Source organism: Medicago sativa, chromosome 8 (assembly GCF_051527215.1).
Source record: "Medicago sativa cultivar Bolivia chromosome 8, Bolivia_mono, whole genome shotgun sequence".
In the NCBI taxonomy this organism is placed as follows: Eukaryota; Viridiplantae; Streptophyta; class Magnoliopsida; order Fabales; family Fabaceae; genus Medicago; species Medicago sativa.
The window spans coordinates 92551486-92569382 of record NC_140756.1 but is presented as its reverse complement, the minus strand read 5'-3'; the positions used below and the strand labels follow the sequence as shown (position 1 = coordinate 92569382).

General features: G+C 32.7%; 2 protein-coding genes and 1 long non-coding RNA gene across 3 annotated transcripts; all 3 read left to right on the top strand.

Annotated features, from left to right (window-relative positions):
* The first annotated feature begins 1563 nt into the window (after positions 1–1563).
* On the top strand, positions 1564–5104 carry LOC146903371 (uncharacterized). The gene is made up of 2 exons (XR_015023650.1): positions 1564–4071; positions 4606–5104. It is a non-coding gene; the product is annotated as an uncharacterized LOC146903371 (long non-coding RNA).
* A 2942-nt stretch (positions 5105–8046) lies between these two features.
* Positions 8047–12075, top strand: LOC146903370 (uncharacterized). The gene is made up of 5 exons (XM_085737922.1): positions 8047–8692; positions 9031–9067; positions 9200–9436; positions 9524–9571; positions 11393–12075. Exons 1-5 carry the CDS (start codon positions 8394–8396, stop codon positions 11651–11653), a joined length of 882 nt encoding a protein of 293 aa, XP_085594048.1. The 5' UTR covers positions 8047–8393; the 3' UTR covers positions 11654–12075.
* Positions 12076–12764: 689 nt separating this feature from the next.
* On the top strand, positions 12765–15462 carry LOC146903369 (putative Peroxidase 48). The gene is made up of 4 exons (XM_085737921.1): positions 12765–13241; positions 13615–13809; positions 14337–14502; positions 14712–15462. The coding sequence occupies exons 1-4, from the start codon at positions 12879–12881 to the stop codon at positions 15212–15214; spliced, it is 1227 nt and encodes a 408-aa protein (XP_085594047.1). The 5' UTR covers positions 12765–12878; the 3' UTR covers positions 15215–15462.
* The last annotated feature ends 2435 nt before the right edge of the window (positions 15463–17897 follow it).

Sequence of the window (17897 nt, the reverse complement as noted above, 5' to 3'; positions counted from 1 at the left end):
GTCATTTCAATTTTCAATACAACTTTAATCATTCCCAATACAATATAACTCTAATACTATTTTCATCATTCCCAATACAATATATTCCACTTTCCCCTTTATTTATACATTTTTCTTAATCTGTGTGAAAAACCAAACTGGCTCAGATAAAACAGGACGGAGGGAGTAGTAGTTTAATTAGTACAAATTTTCAATGAGAATTGAATGATGATACAATGAGAATTGAATGATGATACCTTGGAAAATGGCATTAAGGATTGAATGCGCATAAAAGTAGATTTATGGAGGGTTTGAAATTTATGCATGTTTATCATATAGGTAGACATGCACAATTAATGAGGTAGCATTGGAAAATGGTAGTAGTCTAATGAGTGCAGATTTCCAAGGAAATATGAAAGATTAAACCTTGGGAAAATGGCGTTAAGCATTAAATGCGCATAAACGTATCTTTATGGAAAGAGTAATAATATTTGAACAATCATTTGATGACAATTTTTTTTTCTTTCTTCTTATTGGTAAAATCAATAGAGAAAGAAAAAGGTACATCATATGTGTTTGAGAGAGAAAGATGTCACAAAATAGTTGTTCAAATATCATTTTTTTTATGAAAGGTATGTAATGCATGCATGCTAATCATAGCTAGATTTGTACGATTAATGAGTTAGAATTAGAAAATGGTAGTAGTATAATGAGTGTAAATTTTCAATGAGAGATGAAGGATCAAGTCTTGGAAAATGGCATTAACAAGTCTTGGAAAATGGCATTAACGATCGAATGCACATAAAAGTGGTTTGTAGTGGTTTTGTAATGCATGCATGCTTAGATAGACACGTGTAAATATGTAATTGATGAATTAGCATTGGAAAATGATAGTAGTCTATTGAGTGCAAATTTCCAATCAAGTATGAAACGGTTAAGCCTTGAAAAATGGAAGTAGTTTAATGAGTACAGTACAATTTTTGAGTTAGCGTTGGAAAATGGTAGTGATATAATGAGTACAAATTTCCATGAGAATTGAATGATGATACCTTGGGAAAATAGCATTATAGAGGGTTTGTATTATTCGTGGTTTTTTATGAATGTATTAATTGTAGTCAATAAAATAATACACCCTCCGGTCACTATTATAAGCAAAAATCAACATTTTGGATTCATTCATTTAATGATGTATGTGGTCTATAATAAAGACCACATACATCATTAAATGAATGAACCTACAATATTGTTTTTTGCTTATAATAGTGACCGGAGGATGTACATCATACGGTCATAAATATAAGCAAAAATTCATGTTTTAGATTCATTTAATAAATGATGTATGTTGTTTAAATCATTTATTAAATGAATCTAAAATATGAATTTTTGCTTATATCTGTGAACGGAGGGTGTAAGATTGATTTATAATAAAAAATAATAATATAATTATATAATTTAGAATTAGTAAAAAACATTAATTAACGTTTATTACTATAGTTTTGTAAAAAAAAAAAAACGTTTATTTTTTGTTCTATATATAGTTTTGGTTCATGTCAAAATAAACCACAAAACTGTTTCATCCCTCAAGCGGGTTTCATTTATCTTCCTCTGTCAATGTCACAGGTTTCAGCTCGGATGATTTGGTTCAGATGCTTGATCTCTTCATCGTGTTGATATCACAGGTTTGCTTCCATCTTTTATCTCGTTTTACTCTACTACCTCTTTTCTTAATCCTTCATGATATTATGGAACAATTTTCATTGTTTTTCTGAAATGTTTTATTTCGAGTGAGTGGAAGGATAGGACTTGGACTTTTGTCATTCTTATCATTTGATGTAGTAGATTCAGATCGTTCATGCAAAAAGCTGTTTTCTATCAAGTACAAATTTTTACTCACCAAAAAGGTACTATGCACTTTTTCTATCCCTTTTTATGGCTTAAGAAGAAGATATGGGAATAAAAATTTGTTTGTTTTGATGCATGAATTTAAAGGTGGCACAAAACATAGAGGAATTTAGTGACGAAAGCATGAGATCGAATGGAAATAAAGCAAAATGAGACAAACATAGATCCATTGTGTCTTTGGACCTTATTCAAGCTGGAACTTTTATATGAGATTATACTAGGGTCTTTTTGACTAGGTAGCAAGCACAAACTTCCACTATGAATGCTGGTTGTAACTCGTTAATATATCCCTAACGATTTTTGAATACTAGGTGGGATGAACAACGAGGTGATTTGTCTCTGATACATGCTAATAAGTGTGTTCCTTGTATCTATCGGTTCCTCTATTAGATTTTGCTTTGGGAGTGGCAACAATGAGTAATGTTGCTAGCTATATGAGTCATAGCCCAACTCCCAATGTGTTTGTTCAGTTTGATCACAATATTTTGATCTACCCTCACCTTATGCTACTTTCAACGGAGAACATCCCTCTGATGAGAGACTCGAGCCTTGATAATGGGGTAGTAGCAAATATTAATGAGAAAATCACCGGCAATGTAACATCACTATATGTAATTGAATATTTTACCAACTTTTTATTATGTTGATGTTGAAGTTGAGTTTTAATTTAGTTTATGTATTTCTACCATTATGTGAAATGTCATTGTCATTGAAGAAAAGTAGGATGAAATGACTGTGAAGACAATGGTAAAAACAAATAAACTAAATGAAAACTCAACTTCTACATAATCAAAGTGTAAAACATTCAATTACATGTAGCAAGGTTCACAATGAACTTCTCATCAACCTCAACTGCTATCTCATAGCTAGGCTCAAGTCTCTCATTGGAGGGATGTTCTCAATTGCAATCATCATAAGGTGAGGGAAATTCAAATTATGGTGATCAAACTGAACAAGCGCATTGGAAGTTGGTCTCTGACTCATATTGCTAGCAACATTCCTCATTGTTGACACATCCAAAGAAAAACCTAAAGAAGGATATGATTATAGGAGGAACTCGCATGATTAGTGTATATCATAGATAAATCACCCCACTGTTAATCCTGCCTAATATTCAAAAACCGTTTTGGATATATTAACGAGTTACCATTGACTTTCCTAGTCAAAGTTTGTGTTTGTTCTTTTGTCAAAGCAACACCTGTGTACTCGCATATAAAAACCCCAACTTCAATAAGGTTGAAAGACTCAATGGCTTTTAAGTTTGTCTCATATGGATTTATTTCTATTTGATTCCAGGCTCTACTCACTAAACTCCTCTATCTTCCGTGTCACCTATTGATCCATCCATAAAAGAAACAAAACTTATGTTTTTCCTTATCTTATACTTAAGCCATATAAAATGTGTATAATACCTTTTTTATGAGTGAAAGTGGATAATGGGTGAAGAAAAGACTTATGCACACGTGATCTGAATCTACTATATCAGATGATGAAAACAACATAAGTCCATGTCACATTCTACTCCGTTCTATGAAGCATTGATAGTGAAATTTTTTAGATCTTATGTGTAGATATACCAAAGATATGTGTAGGTCTATGTGATACTGATACATCTCTTGCATATACTATGTTCGAGGGATTTATTTTGCTAAATTGAGACTCCAATTATCTCATGGTTGGATTTTAAGAAACCGTGTTTTCTGTCATTGGCGGTTGCACACTTACTGTTTTTTGACAGGTGAGTTTTACATGTTTGTCTTGGAACCATTTTACTTCTACGTTTGGTCAAATTTACAAGGTAAAAAGCTTCATGCTCTTAGCTTCTTCCAGTAGATTCTAGATAATTTCATTTTCTTTTAAAACAAAAGATGAGATACAATTACTATGAATTTACAATGTGAACATGCAAACATCTTTTACACACCCGTATTTCCCCCCCCCCCCCCCCCCCCCCCCCCCCCCTCCGAAAAAGAAAAACACTTCCACTACACACAGACTCAAAGACAAACAATCTCATCGATCTAATAATTTTGGATTCAAAATTTTTCTGTATGTTAATTGCATAGTTAATTTGAAGTTTGTTATCTTCCCTTTAAGTATTAGTTGCAAGTGCTGATTTATGTTCTAACTTTAGACAACACTTCGATTTAAATGTTAGTGGGAGGATAAAGTTCAGCTTCAGCTAGAATGGTAAGCAATAAATATTTAATTCATTCTAAGAGTTTCTTCTCTGATTTGTTAATGTTACGTTGTGCATTTAAATTTCTTACCTTATAATTACGATCCATATGCATCATTCAGTGGGAAAATGATTTTATTGTTGTTGTTCTATGAGTACATTCCCAATGAAAACATAATTTTTGTCACAATCAATTGTAGATGAACATATATAAATGATATGGGCAAAGTAACAATTTCATAAAGGCATAAGCAACAGTAAAAGTGAAGTTGGATGTAATTTTTTTTCCTTGCCAAGAACATAATGTTTTGTGGTGCTTTACCATTTTTACTGAAGTTACCATTGTAGCTCTGGATGTATCCAATTTGAACTTTTTCTTAGATATGGATTCAAAAACATGGATGAGTGCCAATAGAGAATCCAGAAAGCTGCTCTTGGTACACCAGATGATCATTTTCTTATATTACACGCACATAATCTCTTCTCTTGCAATGCTGGCTTGTCACATCAAATACCAAAATAATTTTTGAATTTTATTGGTGTAGTGTACGTATGGTTCTGGTTCGAATGATATATGTGGAAAAATTGGGAAATGGATGGTGATGTTGACCATGCTGACCCATGTAATAATTAATATACACACCAATGCTTGAATCGTTTATAAGAGCCTTTACTTTAGTTGAGCTATCAGAAAAAAGAGTTACCAGGGTTGCAGAAAGTTGGGTATCGGTTGTTGAAGACAGGACCACCTTAAAAGAAGAACATGTATTATTTGAAGGCAACTAATTAAGAATCAAGATCCCCATCTTCTACGTTTTGGTTATTGCTTCAAGATCACATGGTATTTAATGCATAGGTGAATACAATCTGAGGTCACATGTGCTTTGATCCTATTTCCTTATCTAAATGAATACATTGTATTTAACGTAAATATACGGTGTAGAATTGGCATGGGCTTTGATATTAATTGCTTATTTTAGAGTTAGGTAATTCTTGTGTTTCATTTATCAGAAAAGATATTCATATGTTTTGCTTATCTTTGCACATTTGCGTGTTGGGTTATCCAGGATGTTCCATCTATTGTCATTTGTCATGGTGAACTTCTAATGTGGTGCCATTTTATAATTTTCCAACATTTAGTTATCGGTGTTGCTTGTTGTGTGCTTGCCTTTCGTTCTGATGTTGATTGGGCACGTCTAGATCATTTTCACGTTTGTTTTTTAATGGACCCAATGACAATTGCAGCAGATATTTGTGAGCTTTCGATCCCATGTGGCCTATGAAATGCCTCCCATAACTTTGAGATATTCCAAAGTAAAGGCTAATGATGACCGAACATCGATGCTGACTGTTTCATCTTTCTTTTTCTTTTCTTCTCTATAAATTAGGGGAATGATTTTCTCAAATGAAAGGAATAACCCATCACTTGCTTCTTCATAGACTTCTTTGATTAACCATGCAAATAGCATATGACATGTTATGTTACACAAATACTACCACTTTTCTATGCATATTATTGCATTAGTACTATCCAATGTGTCAACACCAGTCAGCAGCTTGTCAAAAGTGTGATGTAATATTACTATCCAAGGTCTTTTTCCTCCTGTCTTCTGAAAGTTTGGTGCACCGAATTCTAGGCGGTCTATGGCTACATTTTTGACTCCTTATGCTCTTTTACAGCCATTTGATAACAGAAAATAAAGGGAAAAGGAAAAACTTTAGTATTCCCAAGCTCTTCCCTTGGTTACCATTGACATTGATTCTGACCGTGCTAAAAGTTGCTAGTAATGTCTAGTGTAAGAATTTGGAGCACCATTTTATAATTTTTGTTTGGAAAGTTGATGGAAAAATTGAATGGGAGGTTAGAGATTTGGAGACCTTTTAGAAGCATATGACTTATGTCTTGGTAGAAGCAAGACATAATATATGAAATGTAATTTCAATAAAAGGCGAAGTAGTTTTATCTTGAAGATGAAAGTTGGAGATCATATCATACATCAAATTACACGGTTTAAATATCTTAGATCGACAATATAAAATGATGGAGAAATAGAAGCAGGTGTAACTCATCGTATTCAAGTCAGGTGGTTGAAATTGAGAAGAGTCTCAAGTGTCTTATGTGATAAGAAAGTACCATTTAAGTTGAAAGAAAAATTCTATCGAACAGTAGTCGTATCGACGATGTTGTATGGTATGAAGTGTTCGACAATTAAGATCCAAAACGAGAATCAAGTAAGCGTAGCAGATGTTGCGTTGGATGAGTGGTGTAACTAGACGAAATAGAATTCGGAATGACACTATTTCATATGCAAATCTATAATTTTGACATTTAATATCTTTAATTATATATTAACAAAAATTATAAAAAAAATTATATTTTAAAAATATTATCCAAAATAAATCTAGAAACATCCTATATGCTACCATTTTTTTTATATATATTACTAGAGAAATATGGTCAAAATATCAAAAATAAAATAAAATAGTGCACATATTTAAACAATGTTAGCTACAAGTGCTTGGTCTAGTAGTAAAACGACATGCGCCGAACCCAAAAGTCAAGGGTATGAGCTCCGCTTGTGTCTTTAGAAGGAGGTGAATGTAAATATATTTGTAATCGTTCTTTGAGTTCAAAGATCTTTTCTATCTTAGAATAAGATACTATCCCATCACCCTATAATTTTATTAGTAAAAATAATAAAAAAAATAAACAACGTTAAACATAGATTGAAAAGAGTATAGTTAGTCTGGTTACTAAAAATAATGATTTTTTGTGGATGTTTAAGATGTGCATACACAAGAAGCAAAAATTGATTAAATTACTATATAGGAAAATATTTGATCATAATTAATTAATTTATAGTATGTTAATAAAGAAATTAGTATTTAAACAATTTTCTTTGACTGATAAAATAACTGTTGAATTTTTTAAAAATTAAATCAAATGAGAGATATTTTAATATATTATCATTAAATGTGAGGAAGTTTTTTTAATTAATTTATGGTATATTAATAAATAAATTAGCGAGTAAATAATTTGTTTTGACTAATAAATTCATTATTGGATTGGATTTTTAAAAAAATTAAATCAAACAAGTGACATATCGATATATTATCATTATATACGAGAGAAGTTTGTTAAGATTTGTTTATATTTAATTCCAAAAACAAGTTAATTTTATTTATACTTTATTTCAGAGGGAATATCTCATTAAAATGAATAGGACAAATATAAGAAATAACTAGAAAGAAACAAGATATTTGTAATTTAATAAAAATAAAATATCTCAAAACTTTTTTAAAGGAAAATTTATCGACATTTTATTTTTAAGAGATCAACATTGTGGTGAGACCCACGAGGATGTCACCTAATGTGAGAGTGAATATTAAAGAGTGCTAAAAATATGGTGTTCTTAATATTTCTCGACCTTTGCATGTCACAATGTTTATACAAACTAAACTATGCTTAAGGAAACAATGTCTTAATTATTTCTAATTAATAGAATAATTAAACGAGTTGATATATATTTAATGAAAAAGTAGTTAATGCTTTATTGCTAATGAGCACTTCATCCGATCAATATTATAAATAAAAAACTACTACTTTTTATATTGTTGAATAATTGATGTATTTGGTCTATATTATAAATCAAATAGTTATAAATCAGATACATTCAAAGAACTTAAAAAATATTATTTTTTCGTTTATAATAGTGATTAGTGGGAATAAACACCTAAATATTGTAACTTATAAACTTTTTTTTTTGTCAGGTAACCTAGTGGCTAGAATTCACCTTATAAGGTGAATAAGTGAGGTGTCCGAGGTTCGAACTCCGACCCCTGCATATAATAATGCATTGTCCTATCAACTGAACAATGCTCACGAGACTTGTAACTTATAATCTTAACGAGACTTGTGAATATTAAAAAACAAGTTATAATCACTATGATTAAAATTAAAAAAATAGTAATAAAATAGTAATATTGTATCTTATGAAAAGGATGAAAAGGTGAGAGAAGGAAGGAAGGAAAGGGAAAAGATGAATGGTGATAGCAGAAGATGTTGTTCCTTCCAGCTGACCCGCTTACTACGGACATACACCTTTCCTTCTTCTCTTTCTCAAATCAAAAATATTTTCTTTCCTTTTTTCGAAATCATATACTAATAGAAATAAAAGATAACAATCTCATCAACTTTTGAACACACATAATTGTACCCAGAAATCTACGAACATTACCCAAAATAACTGTCTCTTTTTTGTTCTATATAATGTTTTCGTAGTTTATCTTATGATGAAATAAACCACAAAACAAAATTGTATCCCTTCTGTAAATGGGTAATGTCACGGGAACGGTGGCGGCAAAGTTTGCTTTTTTCCCGCCGGAGCCACCAACATACGAAGTTTACAAAGATAACGATGATGGGGTGTTGAAGATTTCCGGCACGACGGATAAAAGCGTCGATGTTCATATTGTAGACACAAAAGGAGGCAATAAGGTTGTTGCTACGTTGTGGAAACACCCTTTTGCAAGGTTTACTATATTGTACTCTCATGGTAATGCTGCTGATTTGGGTCAGATGCGTGACCTCTTCATTGAGCTTAGAGCTCATCTTCGTGTTAATATCATGAGGTTTCTTTTCTTAATCCTTATATACAATTTTATGTTTCATTTTATTAATACAACAGTTTTTGTCTGTTAATTAATTATAAAAATGTTTTTTTTTTTTTTTTTGAATTGGCCATGGTTATTGTTTCTTTATTCATTAGCTAATGTTTTATGATTTACTTTATATGTAAACTTTAACTTCACTTCCAAGTTCAATCTTGGTGTTTTTTTAATTTAACTATTTGTTTTATGATGTCTATTTTATTAGACTTTGTAGCTTTATGGCATTGTTTTGAATTTATTTTTAAGTATAAACAAAAGATCTTTCTAAGTATTTATTGGATCTTTGTGTTATTTTGCAGCTATGATTATTCTGGATATGGACGTTCCACAGGTAAGGTAAGTAACTCATTTTACTAATATGAAACTAACACAAATTATCAATTTTTTGTTTGAATTATGCTTTTATCTAAGTGAATCTAACTTTTGTCTTTTTATATGATTTATCTATATTCTTTCCAACTGTGATAGCCATCTGAGTTCAACACATATTACGACATAGAGGCTGTATATAATTTATTGAGGAATGAATATGGATTTAAGCAAGAAGATTTGATTTTGTATGGTCAATCGGTTGGAAGTGGACCGACGCTACACTTGGCTTCTAAATTGCAAAAGTTGAGAGGTGTTGTACTTCACAGTGCTATTCTTTCAGGATTAAGGGTCTTGTACCCTGTAAAGGTCACATTTTGGTTTGACATATTCAAAGTAAGTTTTGCCTTACAATTCTTATACCTCTGCCATAATTTTTAGCACGGAGTTTTGTAGTAACAAAAGTTTTCAATTTCATTTCAGAACATAGACAAAATTCGGTATGTCAACTGTCCGGTGTTTGTTATACATGTAAGTATGTCTTTCTTTCTATCTATGTATGTAATCAGGTTATGTAATTGTGTTCCCTTTTCTGGTTATATTTGATCAATAGTTTCTTTTTGAGGCTTTTGTCCTGATGCGGTGTTTCTGTAATTTCCTGTTTAGCTTGATGATGATTTTGTCCACATGAAAGCTTGACTTAACCCTCAATTAGAAAATAATTTTACAATAGAAGAGGATTGTGTGAATTACTCTATTTGATTTGTGATTTACTTAAAAACATATCTGAAGTCTGAATGCTTGATTGCATATGTCATACAAAGACAAGTACACATGATTAGCATGTGTCATAAACAAATCACCCCATTGTTTTCCCATCTGGTATTCAAATCCTGATTCGGATATATCAATGAATTACCACCCACATTCCTAGTCAAAGTTTGTGCTTGCTCCCTAGTTAAAATAACCCCTGTGTACTCACATATAAAAGCCTCAGTTTGAATAAGGTCCAAAGAATCGATGGCACTAAGTTTGTCTCATTGCTTTATTTCCATTTGATCCCATGCTCTCCTCATTAAATTCCTCTGTCTTCCATGTCGGCTTTAGATCCATCCATAAAAGAAACATATCTTCTTTTTTTTCCTATCTTCTTCTAAAGCCCTAGAAAAAGTATATAGTACCTTTTTGGTGAGTGAAAATGGGTACTGGGTGGAGAAGAGCATTTTGCACAAGCGACCCTAAATCTATCATATCAGATGATAAGAACAACGAAAGTCTGAGCTGAAGAAGTTGTGCTCAATTGAGTTTTCTTTCTGGAGGTAGTAGTAATCCATCCACTGAAATGTTTTATTTCGATTGTTTAGGGACCTGGTGGTGTTTGAATACTAGTATTTTTTATTAGCATTTCCTTTTATAACAAAGTATAGAAATGCTTTTTTCACTTGTATTGTCGCTGCATTATATTTTTCTCCCTGTTTGGTATATACCTTAAGATTATGTTAATAGGTAGGTTTGTGTCAATCTGTTCATTTCCTTTAGAACAATACAATAATGAAATTTAGGTTCTGGAATAAACACTGAAGACATCAGTCTGTGTCATTCTTGTGTTTCTTAGAATAACTAGTGCCCCTAATGGACCTCTCCTATGAAACTCCAACTGAAAAGGGGGGCGGATGAGTGCAGTTCAATCTTATGGTGTATTCGTTTGTAGTGAGTAGGGTCTCTTTATCGTTGATCAGTAATTTCTCCTTTTCATGCATGTTAACCTAAAGGTACAACAGCAATCTACAGTTCAAGAAATGATATAAAATATTTAAGTGATGTTCAATTTGTTGTGCATATTTAGTGGATGGTCATCATGGTGGGATGTCCGATTGGAACTTCGTATCCAGCATAGATTTATATAATATATGCCTTTTGGTAGCATTTATCTATCACCGTGTGTCCCCGTTCTACCAATACTATTGATAGAATGGGTAACCGCAAAACATTTTTGGTGTTTAACAACAGTGATTAATAACATCTTTTTCCAGTCCTAGAAGAAATACTGAAATTGATATCTTTTGTTATGTTTTAGAGCCAACGATACAATCATTGGGGAGATTTCAGAATATGGAAACTTTTAGTTGTTGCCTAGTTTATGAGATATGGCCAACATGTAGCAATAGCGTTGTAGTCATCGTTGTAAATGGAGCTGATTTTGAGGATTAAAGTTATGATGATTTTCAAGTTTTTGTTGCATAATATTGCTTAGTCTCATTATTTACGGATTCGGGTCTGCAGAAAGCATCACAATTGATATGGATATTTTTGACGCTAATAGTTTTGTTTCTGCTTATGGATTGTTTACAGGGAACAGAGGATGAAATTGTTGATTGTTCTCATGGAAAGCGGTTGTGGGAGCTCTCAAAGGAAAAATATGACCCCTTGTGGGTTAAAGGTGGAGGCCATTGCAACCTTGAAACTTTCCCCGAGTACATCAAGTATTTGCGCAAGTTTATCAACACAATGGAGAAACTTTCCATCACTAGCCAAGCAAACAAACAACTCACTCAGAGTCCTAGTATTACTGATTCCAGACATACCAAATGCTTAGGATTTGTTAAAAGATAGGTTCATCTATTTTGAGGTTTCAGAATCAGTGTTTGTTTACGGAAATTTACGCTCAACTTCAGTAGTCCCCATGTCACTTAGTCTTTAGCTTCATGGGTTTGTCAATTGGCACTCAATCCAATGAGTTCATTAGAATTATAGGATGTCTAGGACCCGACAATTTTCTTTTGACAGTGTCTTTTCTTTTTTTATCAATTTCTTGATGATGTCTTTGATCTAAATCCTGTTGAGATAGTGACAACTTTATTTAGGTGGTGAACTCCTTAGTGATGCTTTGTTTGCCTGTTTAGTTGTTGTCTCTTGGTTTAAATTATGGTAAAGTTGTTTTGCATATGTATAAATATAGGTTCAGCATAATAAAAGTGTATCGTTATCTTATGATTACCAAGTATTAAATCAATCAACAATGATGTTGTACTCCATTGCCGTAGTTGACAGTGTCTTTTAGTAATTTGAATCATTGACATCTTCATAATTTGTGGCTTCTATAATGCAACGTTACACTTATGCAATCAAATATATTTTGCTCCAACAATAAAAAATTAAGCAACATTTATGATGATACATTAACTTATTTAAGTTACTTCACACTGTCACAACATGGATCTTTCAATCCAATAAGGAGAAAAAAGAAGCAATTGTTTATTATATGTTATACTCTATCTCTTAATATAAGACTTCTCTCTAATAAAAAAAAATGCAAGACTTCTTTACAAATTCACTTTATAAGCCATGAAGAATCACCACAATGTAACCTAAGCCATTAATAAGATTCACTTTATAAGTTCTAATCCTAGAACTTAAGAGTTTAATCCAAAACTATTTTTATTCATCGTATGAAGGTAACATATAAATATGGCCACAATAACTAACATTAATCCTAATAACTCTCACTGATTACCTTGTCTCGTCTTAAATGCAAAATGGTTACAAAATTACGTATCAAAGAATGGTCGAATGTCATTTTCCACTGAGAAAGATATTTCTGCAACACCCCCCCTTTTGCTTCCTTCTATTTTTTTTTTTATTTAGCTAATACTCTAATGAAGCCCATAACACAATTCCATTCCTAGTTCCTTTCCTATATAAGAAGAATATGAATATGCTAATTGCTAACTAACTAACCATTCATTCATTCATTCATTCAGTTACAATTCCAACCAACCCAATAACTTCCTAAACAAGTCTTCTCTTTCTCTGCTTCATCATCATCATCATCAAGAAAATGAGGAGATTCTTCATCTTCAACCCATGGAACATACTTGCATTCATTGTACTCCTTCCCGTTCTTCTCTCTCTCAGAAACCCTAGAGGAGAACCAGAACCAGAAAACACCATAACACAAACTGAAGATACTTCATCTTCTTTCTCTCATACTTCTTTTCCTTCAGTCATCTTAGCCAATACTTTTCCATTTGATTTCAATCAAAGAATCAGAGATGGTTCCAATCTTCAATATAACTTCTATAGGGATTCTTGCCCTCAAGCTGAAGATATTGTTCGTTCCGCTGTTACCGATATCTACTTTGATCATAGAGATCTTGCACCATCTCTTCTTCGTCTCTTCTTTCATGATTGCTTCATCCAGGTATATTTAATCTTTTTATTAACTGAATCCAAATAAACTTAATCTTTTTCCATTGTTCTTTAATTCTTTATTTTCTGTGAAAATGGGGTGTTTTTGTTAAGCATTTTCTGTTAATATTTGTTAAGCATTTTCTGTTATTTCCTAATTTTACAGGCTCTATGAAAGAGTGAATAATAGATATCCAAAATTGTGTTCCTTATGTTATATTTACTGCATAGATCTTTGTTTCATAATGGTTTACTTTACTTTAATTGAAGAAACAAAAAAAGTGAAACTCTTATATTAATATGCTATCTATGTTTACTAAAGCATTTTCTTGCTTTCATCATGGTTTTGATTTGCTGTTCTAACTACTTGTGGTGTGTGAAATCAGGGCTGTGATGCTTCCTTGCTATTGGAGGATAAAGATGATAGAAACAGTTCCTATGAGAAGCAAGCTATTCCAAATCAAACATTGAAAGGTTTTGACAAAGTTGACTTGATTAAGGAGGAGGTGGAGCAAGCATGTCCTGGCATTGTGTCTTGTGCTGACATACTTGCTCTTGCCGCAAGAGATTCCATTCTTTTGGTTTGTTCCTAATTACACCTATAATTTTGTAACATATTTCTTCTGTTAAAAGCTTTTAATTCGGATGCATTTTCGCTTTAAATGCTATTTTGTGACTACTTTGATATGGTTTATGATGGGAATTTCTAGCCTGCAGATTAAGGGCGTGCTTACTTCAAAAACGTTTTCAGTTTTCATTTTCTAAACTTTGTATTTGTTTTGCATTGCTAACATTGAGATGGAAAACTTGGGTAGTGATTAATTGTGATAGAGAAACGATAAAAAGATAGTTAGAAGAATGCATTTTTAGAAACAATGAAAACATTGTTTTGAATTTCCAAAATTCCTTAAAATGTTGAAGCTGTAACTTGTCTGATATCTGACTCATTTTGTTTCAATCAACTGTCTATTTCTTTGATGATACATGATGCAAGTACAATTTCCATGTTCTTAATTCTTGCATGGATATCCTGATTTAGGGGTAGCAATGTTTCAGTAAGTTAATAATTTTTGCACCTATGGTTTATTAATGTACATGGCCATTGCAGGGTGGTGGGCCTTTCTATCCAGTTTTAACAGGCAGACGAGATAGCCTGCAATCGTTTTTCCAGGAGGCAACTGATCAAATTCCAAGGCCTGACGATGACATTACGCGCACACTGCACCTCTTCAATCTTAGAGGATTCAACGCACGGGAAACAGTCAGCCTCCTTGGTAAATTACTTTACACTTATGCATTTATGAATATAATATGATAAGTTATATTTCGTGACTGCATTATGAACTGTTGAGCCTGATGCAGCCTCGACTGTGGTCACAAAGACATAAAAAAAACCTGATGTCGTAGCTGAGATTGCGATCTCACATTTTTTAAAACCTTGAATATGACAAATGATATCTGTTGGTTTCTTGATAATCTAAAGGAGGGCACAACATTGGAAAAATTGGTTGCGATTTCATTCAGCAAAGGCTGTACGACTTTCAAGGAACGGGGCAACCAGATCCGAGTATACCTCTCGATTTTCTCAGTCAGATGAGGCTAAACTGTCCTGACAACAATAAGAATAATATCAGCAGCAACGGCACATTTTCAACATTTACAGTTTCAAAGCCAATGGATGTTCATCACTCTAATAACAAAGGGATGTCATACATGCAAGCATTGTCATCTGCAGTTCCATCTGGAGCATCTTTTGACACTCACTACTATCAGAGTTTGTTGAGAGGAAGAGGGTTATTGTTTGCTGATCAACAGCTGATGGCTCAAGAGAAGACTGCCAGATTGGTTTCTGCTTATGCTTCTGATGACGGATCAACCTTTCGGATGGATTTCGCAAGGGTTATGTTGAAATTGTCTAACCTTGATGTTTTGACTGGAAATCAAGGTCAGGTTCGTCTGAATTGCTCCCGTCTCGTAAGCTCTTAAGTGAGCTGGTTCATATATTTCATTCTGGTTTAGCAAATTAGTTTTCTTTCTATGTAAGTTTCTCACACATTTAGGGTAGTTTTGGCCATATAGAGTGACAACTGTTACAGAATTTATAGATTTTGGTGGCACTGTGTTAAATGTTTACTCTAATGTTGCAAGGCTGCAATAAATATGAACAAATCAATGTGTTCTGTTATGCTTTATTAAACTTGGATTCCAAGGTATTGAAGTATATTTTTGTACAAGCTCCATATTCAATTCTTACAATTAGAGATCAATGAATGATGCTTAGATATGATATTGCAAGGCACAACTGCTTCTGTGATGGTTTCTCTGCTATCCATGTAATGCAACCATAATGTTTAATGAATACATACTAGTAACTAGTAAGCAACAGTCCATCATGGACACAGTTGCACGGATATAAGGAATCAGCTTATGTAATGCAACCATAATGTTTAACGAATACATACTAGTAACTAGTAAGCAACAGTCCATCATGGACACAGTTGCACGGATATAAGGAATCAGCTTTCACGTCGAAATTAATGTCAAATGTAGACTTAAAATTAAATTATATATGAAAATAAGAAAACTTGACACGCCCCGATTCCCCAAGTGGCTGTCAATCATTCATATTATGCAAGTAGAGGTCAAAGGGAAATGTTTGACAATTATGAGCAGTTAGTATGGATGCCGCGGGACCAGACATTCGCAACTATCTAGAGCAAGAAGGTGAAGACGAAGGAGACAGAATGGAAGAATCTCCTAACAAAGAAGCTCAGTGATTCCTTGAATTGTTGAAGGCCGCACAATCTCGATGATTGTTATAGATATTATGTGCTATCAGCTTCTTTAACAGCATTAAATTTGAAAGCAGACTATGGTTTTTCCGAGGGTTGTTTTAATGAATCGATGGAATTTATGGGAAATTCATTGCCAGATAATAATTGTATGCCAAAAAGTTGAGTTTGCTCCAAACGGTTTTAGCCGAATGAATGTTTTGTCCAAAGAGTTGAGTTTGATTGACTGTCTTTGTTTTTTATATCACATTGTAGTTGACAACGCTTAAGGACCTCAATACCTTGTGTTTGTTCATTGTTTTCTTTTTTGTTATTTACCTTTGATTATTAGTTTAATATAATATAAATTCAACACCTTTGATTATTACCTTTGTTTATTGGTTCCTAGTATGTGATACTTTGTTTGTCTATATTTCAGTAGGAAGAAATGATTAATATTCTCTAAGTATTGAGTAGTATATCTGATGCTTTTACACACATTTTATCACTTTGAATTTGGCCAAGCAGCAATGCTTCTGTTTGTAGGGAAAAAGGCTTATCAAATCAAATCACTTTCTCTACTAATTCGAGCAATATCATAACACAGTCTTACAATTATTATTTATTGTGTCATTTTGGAACTACTATTTAGTGATTCCTAAATATGTGACACTATGCTTAGCCAAACTTGAGTTTCCTTTAAAGATAATTTGATTTCTGCTTAGCCAAATGCACCAAACTGTGCCCATTCACACCAGCAGTGAGAATTTCCTGCCTTTCTTACCACTGTGTCGTAGGAAATGAGAGCACAAGTTCAAATCTTGAATGAATCGCATGCCAAGTCATCCAACTTGATTCCTCACAACATTACTTGTTGGACAAGAAAAAAAATTAAGTGTTGGGCAGATTCTGTGTTTGAGTTTCAGAAAACACAGTTGAGTTGGTGTTGAGCTGTCAGTATGCCTCTCTCGAACAAATTCTCCCTTGTTGCCGACCTGTCATGCAAAAGCCTTCAGCAGAAAATAAGAATTACGCTAAAAGTATTTAACTTCTCTTTCTCATATTATTAATGATGGATGATTTTATAAAATCTTTCATAGTTTCTTTTTCCCATACAAAATTAATTTCATTTCTTAATATTTGTAAAAGTTGTTTTGTATAAATATAGGTTCATCATAATAAAAGTGTATCGACATCTTATAATTACCAAGTATTAAACCAATCAACAATGATGTTGTACTCCAAGGCCGTAGTTGACAGTGTCTTTTTAGTATTTTGAATCATTGACATCTTCACAATTTGCTGTTAAATTTGAAGACATAGATTGTGTGACGTTCACAAGATAACGTTATCTCAAATTCAACTTTAAAAAAATATCCTTAAAAATAGGTTAAAAGCTAAAGTCTAATGAGACATAATGCATGGTGTGTCAATATTAATAGTGGTAAAAAAAAGGTTCAAATGACATATTATAATAAACCAACGAGTATGAAAGAATAGTATTGTTATGGTACTTGGTTTTTTATTTTATTTTTTATTATAAGAAACAAAATGAAATTACGAAGAAACATGAGTAGTCTACTATACCTCACATCATGTAATACATTATCTAGAAGTAATATTAAGAGAAGAGTGGTCTAAATTAGCTAGAAGGCCAGGGTAACGTTTAACTTCTCTATAGTGTGGTCCAAGAACAACATTGGTAGTGCACCACCATATGGACTGGTGGCCGGCAGAATCTAATTCATAAACAACCCTATTGCAACCAATATATAGATCTAGCCAGGTTGATGTCGATTGTCGTCGAGTCTTAAGGTCTAAAGATATGCCCAAACAGGAGTACAAGAACTTAGTATGTATACTTGTAGGGTGTTGGTAGTTCCAAAATAAAACATAAA

Coding starts and splice junctions, on each gene's coding strand:
- LOC146903370 (XM_085737922.1), top strand. CDS start 8,394: ATGGGTAATGTCACGGGAACGGTGGCGGCAAAGTTTGCTTTTTTCCCG. Junction 9,437..9,523: donor TTTGGTTTGACATATTCAAA/GTAAGTTTTGCC, acceptor ATTTCATTTCAG/AACATAGACAAAATTCGGTA. Junction 9,572..11,392: donor GTCCGGTGTTTGTTATACAT/GTAAGTATGTCT, acceptor GATTGTTTACAG/GGAACAGAGGATGAAATTGT.
- LOC146903369 (XM_085737921.1), top strand. CDS start 12,879: ATGAGGAGATTCTTCATCTTCAACCCATGGAACATACTTGCATTCATT. Junction 13,810..14,336: donor CAAGAGATTCCATTCTTTTG/GTTTGTTCCTAA, acceptor TGGCCATTGCAG/GGTGGTGGGCCTTTCTATCC. Junction 14,503..14,711: donor GGAAACAGTCAGCCTCCTTG/GTAAATTACTTT, acceptor GATAATCTAAAG/GAGGGCACAACATTGGAAAA.